The sequence below is a fragment of the Meriones unguiculatus genome, chromosome 1 (assembly GCF_030254825.1).
Source record: "Meriones unguiculatus strain TT.TT164.6M chromosome 1, Bangor_MerUng_6.1, whole genome shotgun sequence".
Lineage (NCBI taxonomy): Eukaryota > Metazoa > Chordata > Mammalia > Rodentia > Muridae > Meriones > Meriones unguiculatus.
In genome coordinates, this window is record NC_083349.1 from 2,696,615 (window position 1) to 2,709,821 (window position 13,207).

The window sequence follows — 13,207 nt, forward strand, 5'->3', positions numbered from 1 at the left end:
CTCTCCCTTTTACCAGTTCAAAGCCCTACAGAGGACATGGTCTACTGTAACATGCTATTAGAATAACCAGCTTTGATAAGCTGGTGTGATGGCACAGGACTTTAGTCCCAGCACTCTGGTGGCAGAGGCAGGGAGATTTCTGAGTTCAACGCCAGCCTGATCTATATAGTGAATTCCAGAGTAGCCAGGACATCATAGTGAGACCATCTCAAAACAAGAAAAAAGGGAGCACACAGCTTGCAAATATATTTAAAAGAAGAGGCGGTCCTTGGGCAGCACCTGAGTGTGCTCAGCTTTCCTAATGGGAAACTACAAGTGATGGTTGTCCAGTTAAAGGTGCACAGCACATAATACAAGTATCTACAGTTGTTTGCAGAGAGGCAGGAGCTGACACACAAGAACAGAATAAGGCACAGACTCCGGAAACAACCCAGGCGTATATTACCAATGTGAGTGTCATAATTAGGCTCCTGCAGTCACTACCCACTCACTGAGATAGTAGCAGTCAAGACACCAAGAAGAGCAAGTATGAGAAATTTCCTTTATTTCTTCTAAACAGGTGAAAATAAGCAATTCTTATACTTCTCACTTGTAAGATTCTTAAACTCTTAAAAAAAATGCAATTTCTTCTTTTCAAAGCACATGCTGTCTTTAAAAAATTCTCAGCAATATACATTTGCACCCAAGAAATACATGCAGCATCATTGTCGCCTGACAACACCCTGCACTAACCCACCGACTCCCGCAGACGTGCCTTCTACTTGGTGACTGAGAGCACAGGCTTCAGTGCAACACTTATTTCCGTAGGAAACGCAGGGCCAGTGGTGTCTTCTGACAACTGTGTCCTGATGGCTGAGCAACAGCCCCTCCCGGCCTTCTTTAAAGCACTTTTCTTTAACGTGCTGTAGGGGACAACTAGAATTCAGTAACATTTGAGGATCCCCATGTGGGATGGAGGAGGGATACTTAGGGCTACCCTGTGCCAGAAAATTAGGGAAAAAATTACCCAGAAAACAAAAACGAAAAACCTCAGATTTTATCAATGCACCCAGTAGGTATTTTTTTCCTTTAAATTTTGAAAGCAGCTTAACGTGAATGAAAAGCAGTTCCTGAGTAACTGCAGTAAACAGTCTTTAAATACATATACATGTACATAAACATATATATTTGCAACTTAGCTCATTTTGGTTCTGCCTTAATTTACCTCCCCAGAGTTAGGTGAATCCCGTCCCTTCCTTCTTTCAGTTCTCATGTGCAAGTACAATAGCATCAGCTCTGGGAGTCGGCATGCAGCAGATGTCTCCTCGGTGTGAGCATCTGCTTGTCCTCAGCCAGGTTTCCAGAGTCACTGCAGGTCAGCTTTGTTCAACCCACAAAAACCTGTGAGTACCAAGAATGCTTCACGTCTTCTTCATCAGGCGCCGTGACTGCCACGAGTGGAGCTTGTTGTAGGCTGTCTGCAGCATCTCTTCTATGTGACTTACCAGCTGAGAGACACAGGGAGACACAGGGAGTACAGTCAGGGAAGCTCAGGCTTCACATCCAAACCTGGCACATATATCTAAGCCAACGAGGCGTGGGATAAGCGCTCAGGCAAAGATGCAACCACACTCTGTATGCATAAGACAGGTGGTGGGTGCAGCGCAGGGTCCGGACAGCCACCTACTCGACCTGGCTTGTGACAGTGCTGCCTGGCCACTACCCAGCACCAGGATGTGAAAGCTCTCACTGAATTCCGGGCCTGCTTCTTTTGTGCAATGAGAGCCAAACCAAAATGATTTCTCAGTTGATACACTGGATGGCTAAGAAGGCCAGGATGGCAGTAGCAACACATTTTTTCCTGAGACACTCACTGGAACAGTCTGGCTTGGAACTTTTGGCAGTTTTCCTGCCCCTGTCTGAGTGCCAGGATCACAGGCACACTGCAGCAAAACCTGACTAAACTTTGTAACACTTCTCTCCTTTGTGAGTTTAACTCAAGTCAAAGGACCACAGTAACACTTGAGGTTAGAAAACTTGAAATGCGCTTCCTTATAGGTGTGTGAGTGTTTCGTGGTAAGAAGTCTTTTATTATTCTGGGTGGAGGGGTATAGATGAGGGTAAATCGTTTTAGCAGGTCAGTGTTTTTGGTCTAGATCAGGGAGATTTAAGTATGCCCCCACCCCAACTGGACATGTAAGGCACTGGACATGGAGAACACTTGCCTTGAATGTATAAAGTACAGATTCAATCTTCAGCAACCCTCAACCCTAGTTCCTTTTCTCAGGGGAGGATAGTCTGCCATTCTTTGTCTGGAAAAAGTAGCAATTTTTCTTTCTGCTTGACAGGTAGCAGTGGCTTTATAGTACCAATGAGATGCGTTCCACATACTACTATATGGCTGTACATGGCCTGAGAATCCTCAGCACAGTGCTGCAAACAGTTAAGTGAGGTGGCACAGGGGGCAGAGACCCTGCTTAGTGTTCTTGTATAGTAAGAGACACTCAAGGCTCACCGGAAAAAAAATCATAAGTGAAGATTTTGCAGGTTTCAGATTTCGCAAAATCCCATTTCTAATCATCCTAGTCATTGAAATGCTGGATGCCATGTTTGCATATACTTTTTCTCACCAAGTCAGTATCTCTTGAAGAAATCTCTTTGACGTTTGCTCTAGTTTTGCTTGGAATCAAGACCTTGTGCAAAGCGATGCCGCTTCATCACGGGCCTTACCGCTGTAAAGCACCATCCAGGAAGAGCTCAGTTTCCTGTCATTAATAATTTACCTGTCTTTCACTGCCAGGTTTGTGAATGACACTCACATTTTCCAAATTAGTAACATATTTTTAGGACTATATCCTTGGTAAATCTATCAAGAGAAACAAGGGCTGGAGAGATGGCACCTGGGGCCTCGTCCAACAATCTGAGTTTGACCTTTACATCCCACTCATTTTGGAAGGAGAAATGACTCCTACAAGTCGTCTTCTTAGTAGTGTGAGACACACACACCTCTGTCCTGCCTCAACATACTACATAAAACAGAAAACATTGAGATGATTCTTATAAATACGGGTAGGAGGCAATGGTGTGCAGCTGGATGGGACACTCAGGAAATTTGCACTAAATGGCAAGTATTTTTTTTTTTTTAAGTATTTTTGTTTTAAGACAGGGTCTCACTATGTAGTTCTGGCTAGTGTAGTGAGAATTCTTTAATTTTGTTTCTTTAAAAAAAAAAAACACACACAAATACTTTAAGAATGTTTTCTTTTCAATTCCAGCTGTGCGGATATGGAGGTTTGCAGCAGCTGACTATGATTTACCTAGTGCTCTAGCAGAGGCATGGTTTTGCCAGCTGCAGATAGTTTCTGCGACTGTGTGACATTCGGATTTCCGGTAACTTTTTCCAGGGCCTGAGAGGCAGAAGGGGTGTGGTTGGGTGTGCTTGTTTAGGGGGGTTGACTGCATGTTAGTTGTGCTCAAAGGAAAAACAAGAAAGAAATTAGATTCAGTAATCTCTATCTCTCTCCCCCCTCTATCCTTCTTTCATTAGTGATTAGGGAGTGAAACTGGGGGATAAAGGGTGGGAAAAAGAACCCACAAAATGGCAAAGGCCAGCTATAAGAGTAGTACATGCACTTTATACTCTGTTTTGAACGCATGGCACATTAAAAAATTAAAAATAGTATACTGAGCAAAGAAATGAACAATGTACTCATATATATGAAAGCAAAGTTAATTACATCATTCAATACAAAGAGGCAGAAAATTGGGACCTACATTTGTGCTTAAATACTGCCTCCGAATCTTTTCTTGGAATGGGCAGAGCTTTGTAACTTGGAACCGTTCCAAATTACTCTTCATTTTCACTACCTAAAAAAGATGAGAAACAACAAATTACAGAGAAATTGCAAAGAATCTGTAGGAACCAAGAGAAGAATACTATCTTCTTTCTAAGAAGGTGACGTCTGTTAACGATAACCATGTATATTCTTTTATTTTGGTTTTTCGAGGCAGGATTTCTCTGCGTAACCTTGACACCTGGAACTCACTCTGTAGACCAGGCTGATCTCAAATTCAGAGATCCACCTGTCTCTGCCTCCTGAGTGCTGAGATCAAAGGCATGCGCCACTATCACCCAATAATCCAAGTATATTTCATTAGTCATAAATCATCTTTAACAACATATGTAATCACATGAGCATAAATATCTGCAAAGAAGCAGATCATACCCTTTTAAAATTTCTCATTTAATATGAACATCTTTTATTCAGTAAATACTTATCTTAGTCACTGTTTTAAATGGCTACATAGTGTTTGACTGTGTGAAAAAAAAAATCACATGCTTTCTCATTCGATTCTCCTTAGGTATTGGAGCCCCTTCTACTATTTTAGTCTTATATGGTGGCATAGGAACATTTCTCTAGCTAAATATTCATACACATTATAATTTCCTTAATGTCAATCTTCATTATTTATCTCCTTTTCGTTGTTTTGGTTTTTGAAACAGTCTCTGTGTAGCCTTTGCTGTTCTGGACTCCTGTACATCTGAGTGTTTGTCTGCATGTTTGCACACTATACTATGTTTGTGCCAAGTACCCCGGAGAGAGATTATCTACTGGAACTGGAATCACAGATCAACTGCTCTTTTAACTCTCTGTCCCAACTTTAGGATAATTCTCTCCCAACCCCCTGACAAGGTTTCTACATAACCCTGGCTGTCCTGTAACTCATTCTGCAGACTAGGCTGGCCTTGAATTCAGAGATCTGCCAGCCTCAGTCTCCGAAATGATGGGCTTAAAGGCATATGCCACCATTGCCTGTCACTTTACAGCAAAATTTTAAACAAATTCTAAGTCAAAGAATGTTTATAATTACGGAAAACAGATTCTCCTCTTAGCAACTAGGCATTAGTGATCATTCTGAGTGTTATATTTAGTAAATTGTTGGGTAAAAATGTTCTTTAACTGCAATCTGAGTGAGTCTGAGCTGCCTGGGTCCACTTTGCCTCCTTGATAAGGGTGAAAGCCCAGGATCTTGCACATGGCTTGCACTGCCACTGAACTAGGTTGTCAGCCTTCTTCTTTCCCCACCCACTATGGAAGTGCAGGAGTCAAATTCAGGGCTTCACACCCACTACACAAGGGCTGTAGCTTTTCTTTTTTCTTTTTCATTCTATCATATGGCAAATCACATTTATTGATTTTTGGTTTTATCTTTCCACCATGAATTCTAGAATCTAAACTCATGTCATCAGAGGTGTATGCCTTTAAAATCAAGACCTATGACTGAGCCATTCTGATGGCCTTAAGGTTTTAAAACTTATATTAAATTTCTTTTTTACTATCTTTCATTACAATTTATTCAATTTGTATCCCGGCTGTAGCTCCCTCCCTTGTCCCCTTCTAATCCTGCCCTCCCTCATCTCCCCCTATGTCCCTCCCCTAGTCCACTGATAAGGGAGGTCCTCCTCCCTTTCCCTCTGACCCTAGCTAATCAGGTCTCATCAGGACCGGTTGCTTTGTCTTCCTCTGTGGCCTAACAAGGCTGTACCCCCCCAGGGGGAGGTGATCAGACAGCCTGCCACTGAGTTCATGCCAGAGAAAGTCCCTGCTCCCCTTACTAGGGATCCCACTTGGAGACTTGAATCTATGGGGTATATTTGAGCCGGAGTTTTAGGTCCTTTCCATGCACTGTCCTTGTTTGAGGTATAATTCTCTTCAGGGTCACCAGAGCCCAGTTTTTACGGCTCTGCTGGTCTCCTTTCGAAGCTTCTGACCCCTCCAAGTCTTTCTATCTCCCCTTTCTTTCATAAGATTCCCTTCACTCTGCCCTTTATTTAGTTCTGATATGCAGATTTTTATAAAAGATAAGGTCTTACTAGGTAATTCTGGATAACTTAAACTTCTTATGTAGATCAGGCTATCTTCAAATTCACAATTCTAGAATTAAAGGTATGTATCACCATTCCCAACTGTTGTCTGAATCTTGAACTCAAGATTTTTATCTCCTCTGCTTGAATACTTGAATTACAGCTGTGTATCCTGTCTACCTGTTACTTGTATTCTCTAGGGTCCTGGCAGTCAGGTCCTTTGCTTAATGCTTTTATTTATTAAGTAATTAATTTTTAGACAGGATCTCACTGTGAAGCTCTGGGTGGCCCAGTGTCTCATGCTGGGGTTAAAGGTGTGTAGCATCCCACCTGACCCTTCTGCCCATTGTTTTAAAAGGTTTTTTTCCTTTTTCCCCTTTCTTTTCCCTTTCCCCTCTCTTCTGCTGCTGACTGGGCCCTGGACTTCTTCCTAAGCACATGCTCTAGCACCCAGCTTTACTACCTGTCCTGCCTTTTCCTTAATGTTTGCTTAAAGAGCAGTTTTTAGAGGATGCAACACATAGTTTTTGTTAATTGTTCTTTAATAGGTAACAGGAGTTTTTATTTATTTTAAATAAATAAAATTCATAATTCATGCTAGGACTTGGGATGCAACTTAGTGGTAAAACACTTAAGCATGCATAAGTCTCTGGAATTAACCCTAGCAATACAAAAAGATAAAAAAAAAGTGCTATTTGTTGTCAGTCTTTGCGATTTTTTCCACTTTATATTTTTATTTGTGATTTTTCATTAACAAATGTATCAAATAAACAGTAATCTGTACTGAGTCTCTGTTTACCACTTATTTATGGTCTAGAGGTAGGGTGTTCTAAACTATATTCTCAGTTATGCAACTTCTATGGCTCAGTTTCCTAATCTAGGAAATGGGTATTATAATCAATATCTTTCCCATAAAGACACAGTGAGGCTTAAATGATGTATGAATGCCTAACAGTGATATTATCTGGCACATGGTAATGCATGTTTACCTCTCAGTCATTACCACAGTAGCTGGCTGTATTTAGAATCAGTTCTAACCTTTTCTTCTAGGAATGGTGTATTAACAGGAAAGCAAGACCAGAAATGCCTCAGAAGCTCGCCAACAGCCACATACAAATGTTTCAATTCAGACTGAATATCATTTGGCACCATTTCTGCAAAAAAAAAAAAAAAAAAAGAAGAGGGCATTAGGGCAACAGCTACTCCCACAGTCCTAAAAATGAACACTCTAGGTGCTGAGTGTAGAGCTGAGCAGTGCTGAGCATGCACATCACACAGGAGGTCTGGGTTACAGGCCCCAAGCTCATGCCCACAAACCCACAAACCCTCAGCAAAATACCCCACTTCCCTACATGGTGGCGAGAAAGGACTCTTGTAAGTTGTTCTCTGACCTCCACATGTGCCATGGCACTGACAACTTCTGCACCCCAGCAAAGAAATTTAAAAAAAGCCAAGCAGCACAGCCTTGGCATTTCTTTGGCACTAACTTAAGCAGAGAGAGAGGAAGAAGGTGGCCGCTACGTACGGTTTACAGCTTGTTGTGCCCCTCCTTGCATGAGTGCTCCTCCAGGTGACAAGGCTGTAATGGTGCTGCTAGCAGCACTGCTTGAGAGAACCTGAAAGGAATGGATCAGAACTGACTTCACTCCCTCTTGGCAGTTATCTTAACAGTAGTTTTACTCCTATGCAAATATGTTATGTATAGCAACCAGAGTGAATAACTTCTCTTGAGGCTAGAAATGGTCTGTGTAGAAAACTCATCTAGCAGAAACATAGTAGCACCCTTAAAAGAACCTTTAAATTTTTTTTAACTGCTACGTGTGTGTGTGTGTCTGTGTGTTTGTGTGAGTCAATGCCACAAGTGTGCAGGTGCCTTTGGTATCTAGCGAAGGATATCAGATCCCTTGAAGCCAAGTTAAAAGTGGCTGTGAGCTACCAACTGTGGGTTCTGGGAGGCAAATGTGAGTCCTCTGAAACAAGAGCAGCATGCATTTTTAACCTCTGAGCCAAGTAATTGTCTGTCCACCTCCTAAAACTTCACTTTAGGAGATTTTAGTTCCCTTAAGTCAGCTATGCTCTGACAATATTAAATATGGGACACTGAGATACTTCAGTTTGTTTGTTTGGTTTTTCAAGAAAGGGTTTCTCTGTGTAGCCTTGGCTGTCCTGGACTTGCTTTGTAGAGCAGGCTGGCCTCAAACTTGGAGTAATCCACCTGCCTCTGCCTCCCTGAGTGCTAGGATTAAAGGTGTGCACCACCATGCCTGGCAATACTGCAGTTTATAAAGGTGCTTGCTGGCAAGCTTGATGACCTGAGTTTAGTCCCTGGGACTCACATGGTAGACAGCACTGACTCCATGTTGTACTGTATACTTGGGGTTATACAACTGCTTTGGCTCTGTTTCCTAATCTATGGGTCCCAAGTTTACACAGACGTAATTACTTACGTACAGCTCCTAGAACACTATAAATTTTCATGAAAATGGCCTCATGCAACCCAGTATAAAGACCAACATGTGTTTAGTTACACAGTTCAGTTGGCTGTGCTTGTAACCTGAGGCAGCAGCTACAAGAATTCTGGCCTTGAAACAGTGTAAGTCACCTACCTGAGTTAACTTGGGTGTATAAGCTTCCATTTCTTGTCTAATACTTTGAAAAGAATTAATAATATCTTGACTTGTTGCATACTGTAGTGACTGAATTGGAGTAGGACCATGATAATACCTGGAGATTAGCACAGGAGACATAATTATATAGAGTAAAGGTGTTCAGTATCTCTTTCAAATATTTTATCACCAACAAAACATTCCCTTACAGGAAAAAAAAAAAAAAGAGATAATACATGTGGGTGACGTAATCTCTTCCTTCGAGGTTTTATTTTTTTATTTTTAGTTTTAGGTATGTCAGGTGGTGGCGGGCAGGCATGTGCATGTGAACACAGAGGCCTGTAGAGGCCAGATGCTGGATCCCCTGGAGCTGGAATCACAAATGGCTGTGACCCGCTTGCTGTGGGTGTTGGAAATTACACTGGTGTTGGTATAATGCTCTTGTGGACTGTGTAGTTTGCCCTTGTTCATTCAAATGCTGATTTTTCTACCCCACTATGTGGTTTCAATCCCGATACTGCACTGTGATGTTTACTCTAAGTAACTCCTTTCTCAACTTTCTGTAAACATGCCATCATTCGTTCTCTGTATTGTTAATAAAAGATAACCAGACAATGCCGGGCAAGACAGGGAATAGGGTAGGACATCTTAGTCTGGTGTGGGAAGGAGAAGGGACAGGAAGTTTAGGATAGATCCATGAGGATAATACCAGGAAACACTAGAAGAAATGAACTGTATCTAGGATATGATTAAAAAGCAAGCATAATGTGTGAAAATCTGAGTAGAAAAAGCTCTACTAGCTTGGAGGTTTAGGATGGAGAATTACTGCACAGTGCTTTAGGCTAATAAGTCCTAGTCTTTCTGTGTGGTTATTGGGGTTTATAGTTGGTTAGGGAGCAACCGCTGCTCTACTAAAATATAAATCAATATTAATATTAATAATATTTTAACAAACAGAGGTCCTCTGCAAGAGCAAGGTGAGTTCTTTACCACTGAGCCACTTCTCCAGCCCTTATAATTTCTATGAAAAAGAAGAAAGTAATATGAAAATCCAAAATCTGAGCATGTGAGATGGCTCAGTGGGTAAAGGTATCCACTGCTAAAGATGACCTGAGTTGGGGCCTAAGTGAAAGGAGAGAACTGACCCCAAGCTGGCCTGACTTCTACACTTGCTGTGACATATGGACATATCCTGTATAGTAAATATTAGTTTTCTCGAGTTTAATAAATGAAGATGCATTCCAGGTTTGTATAAAGTTACTTTTTTTAAGATTGATTTTAGGCTTATTATGCCTATATGTATATCTGCACTTCATGGGTGCCTGGTGCCAGAAGAGAGTTGGATCCCCTGGAACTGGAGTTCTGAATGAGTCTTATTAGCCCAGGAAAGCCTTCAATTTGCTGTACGGCTGAGGATATCCTTGAACTAGTAGTGCTCCTCCTACTTCTTTCTTCCTCCTGCTGAGGTCACAAAGCAAACTTTTAAAGAAAATTGTATATTGTGTTTTTCTGGCAACAAACTGACTTTAGATTTGCAGAGTCTGTTCTGCACTGACTGCTGTGTAAGTATTCGCTTCCACCAGCCAAACTGACCTGTCTGACTTCTTGAGATTCAATGCAATTGTTTTCACGGAACTGTTGTTTCCCAAGTCTTCATATTCAATGGATTCCTGTAACTTCGCCTGTAATTATTGACATGGTATTTTTGTCAGAAACTGAAATTTCACAGAGTATGAAAAATAAAGCCTTTCTATCATGAGCAAGTACCTTTTAATTGGTTAAGACAGTATTCTCACCAATACCCAACATGAAGTAATATTTCCTACACTTTGGTCATACCAGTGTTATATATATATATGTATGTATATATATATTATATACACACATACAAATATATACGAGACAGGGTTTCTCTGTGTAGCCCTGGCTGTCCTGGATCGCTCTGTAGACCAGGATGGTCTTGAACTCAGAGAGGGACCTGCCTCTGCCTCCTGAGTGCTGCAATAAAAGGCATGAGCCACCACAGTTGTTTTTGTTTGTTTGTTTGTTTGTTGCTTTTTAAATGTGTATGAGTAGCAGTCTATGAGACATAGGCCTTTGATCCTTCTATCTCTGCTAATCTGATACTGTGAGCTGTTTTTGAATACAGGCATTCTCCGTTTTGAATTGGGCCATAGATACACCTTGACAAGCAGAAAACATTGTAAGTTGAAAATGTACTTAAAACCCTAGAAAGTTATCACAAAAATAAGTAACTGTAATGAGGCTCACCTGTATGTCCTTACTATTTCTTATAATTTTTTTTTGGGTGCTGAGGAATTGAATCCAGCACTCCCTGAATCTTCACTAAGCTCTTTACCACTAAGCTTTACCCCAGCCCCACTAATTCTAACAAAGTTACAATGGCTGCATAGACCTTTGTAGATACAACATGAACATCAACTGCATTCTATCTAATTCTATGTCGTATTTCTATCTAATTCTTTGCACAATGCAGCCGTCCTTTCCTTAAATATGTACAAGTGGAAGAGTATAAATCGTTAAACTTTTCACCGTCCTTTCCTTAAATATGTACAAGTGGAAGAGTATAAATCGTTAAACTTTTCACCGTCCTTTCCTTAAATATGTACAAGTGGAAGAGTATAAATCGTTAAACTTTTCACCGTCCTTTCCTTAAATATGTACAAGTGGAAGAGTATAAATCGTTAAACTTTTCATATGTACTACTTGACTGGCCTCTACGTATCCTTTTTATACATGGGGAGAAGGGACTTATAAAGAAGTGAAATTACGAGCAAGTAGCTACTTCTATCCACACTTCTGCATTCTCCTAAATGGCTTTTTAGTGAGATGTTTTCTTATTTATTTATTTCGTGTAGATGGGTGCTCTATCTACATGTACACCTGCATGCCAAAAGAAGGCATCATATCCCTGTATTGATGGCTGTGAGCCACCATGTGGTTGCAGGGAATTGACTCAGGACCTCTGGAAGAGCAGACAGTGCTCTTTTTTTTTTTTTTTTTAAATATTTTATGTGTGAAGGTGTCAGATCCCTTGGAGTTGGTGGTAGACAGTTGTGAGCTGCCATGTGGGTGCTGGGAATTGAACCCAGGTCCATTTCAAAGAGCAGACAGTGCTCTTAACCACTGAGCCATCTCTCCAGCCCCCAGACAGTGCTCTTAATAGCTGAGCCATCTCTCCAGCCCATAATGAGAAGTTTTTAACCAGGAAATACCAATTTAATGGAAGGGTTAACTAACTTTCTTTGTAAACAAAACACAAGAAACTTTCTACTGTCTCTGTTAAACATTTGTTTCTTTGTAAACAAAACACAGGAAACTTTCTCTCTACTGTCTTTGTTAAACATTTTCCCCAGAAAACAGATTCACACACGCAGAAACGGGAGGTAAAACTGAATAAACTGCTCATCAGAACAAAGTCAGTGGGAAGCTAGCAGCTTAAGTTTATGTTGAGCTTCATAATGCTCTACAGTGATGGGAATGCTTCTAACATCTCAGTTAAAAATCAAAATCAGCCTTACGAAATAAGTAATATAAACAACTTAGAAACCTTGTACCTAGAGATATGCAATCCCCAAATGGCCTCACTTGATGCCCATACCCTTTTGACTGCTGGCTGAAAGCAATCTGCATCTCCGGAATTTCCATCCACACTGCTGGGCTCACCATTCTGTCCATTTTGTGCTTGTCTTAAAAAGCAATGGAAAAACAAGCTCATGTCAAAATTGCTGAACTGAACACCACCACCCCTTCACCTGGTTATCCTGAAAAGGTCAGTGACAATTTCTACATGTATACTTAACTGTTTCCTGAGACCAGCAGCCAGGACCATGGCACTGTGGTGGTTAAACCTTTTAATGATGGCAGCATTACTATTCTCCTTTATGGATTTGGAATTGGAAGTAGACGGCACAGAGGAAATGCCATAGCCCTGTGAGAAACAATTCAGTATGCATCAAAATGAAATACATAATTGGGTAGCTAGATATAGAACACACACTTGTAATTCCAGGTACTGGGACATGGAAACAGATGAAATCCTGGGGCTTGCTTGCCTTTCAGCCCAGACTACCCAACGAGAGATCGAGCATACATTATCAGGTCAGATCTGATCTAACAGCCTGGCAAGATGTGTCAATTGGTGTAGCAGGCATCGGTATTACGGTAACTGCTGTCTGAGTTTCAGGCCTGATCCACAAGAAGTAACTCCTGTTTGACACAGCAAACCTGATCAAGAGCTGGCAGCTAGAGAGATCACAGGCCCAAAGCAGAACCCACATGGCTACACTGTCTTCTGAGTACCTCATGTTCACACCCATATATTGGTGTCAACAGTCTTTGCCAAAGAAAGTTCGTGGGAAAAAAAAAAAATGGGCTTGACGACCATGTAACTATTTATTTTAAGCATTGGTATTTTGCTTGTATATTTATCTGTGTGAGGGTGTCAGATCCTCTGGATGTGGAGTTATAGACAACAGTGAGCTGCCATGTGGGTGCTGGCAATTAAACCTGGGTCTTCTGGAAGAACAGCCAGTGCGCTTAGCCACTGAGCCATCTCTCCAGCCCCCATGGAGTACTTCAATCTTTTCATTTTTAATCTTAAATCTTTAAGTCTTTAATCCCAGCACTCAGGACGCAGAGGCAGGCAGATCTCTAAGTTTGAGGCCAAATTTACAGAGAAACCCTATCTTGGGGGTGGGGGAGGACACTGACAAAAAATCCCAAAATAATTTTT

General features: G+C 41.2%; 1 protein-coding gene across 1 annotated transcript in view; it reads right to left on the reverse strand.

Annotated features, from left to right (window-relative positions):
- Window positions 1-527: 527 nt before the first annotated feature.
- Window positions 528-13,207, reverse strand: part of Gtf2h1 (general transcription factor IIH subunit 1) — a 28,080-nt gene continuing 15,400 nt past the window's right edge. The window contains exons 8-15 of the mRNA XM_021655203.2: window positions 12,276-12,403; window positions 12,074-12,161; window positions 10,045-10,133; window positions 8,452-8,569; window positions 7,371-7,461; window positions 6,884-6,999; window positions 3,754-3,846; window positions 528-1,487 (exon numbers count right to left, since the gene is read on the reverse strand). Of these exons, the coding sequence (XP_021510878.2) occupies window positions 1,401-1,487; window positions 3,754-3,846; window positions 6,884-6,999; window positions 7,371-7,461; window positions 8,452-8,569; window positions 10,045-10,133; window positions 12,074-12,161; window positions 12,276-12,403 (810 nt within the window). The 3' untranslated portion in view covers window positions 528-1,400. The remainder of the gene's footprint in view (window positions 1,488-3,753; window positions 3,847-6,883; window positions 7,000-7,370; window positions 7,462-8,451; window positions 8,570-10,044; window positions 10,134-12,073; window positions 12,162-12,275; window positions 12,404-13,207) is intronic.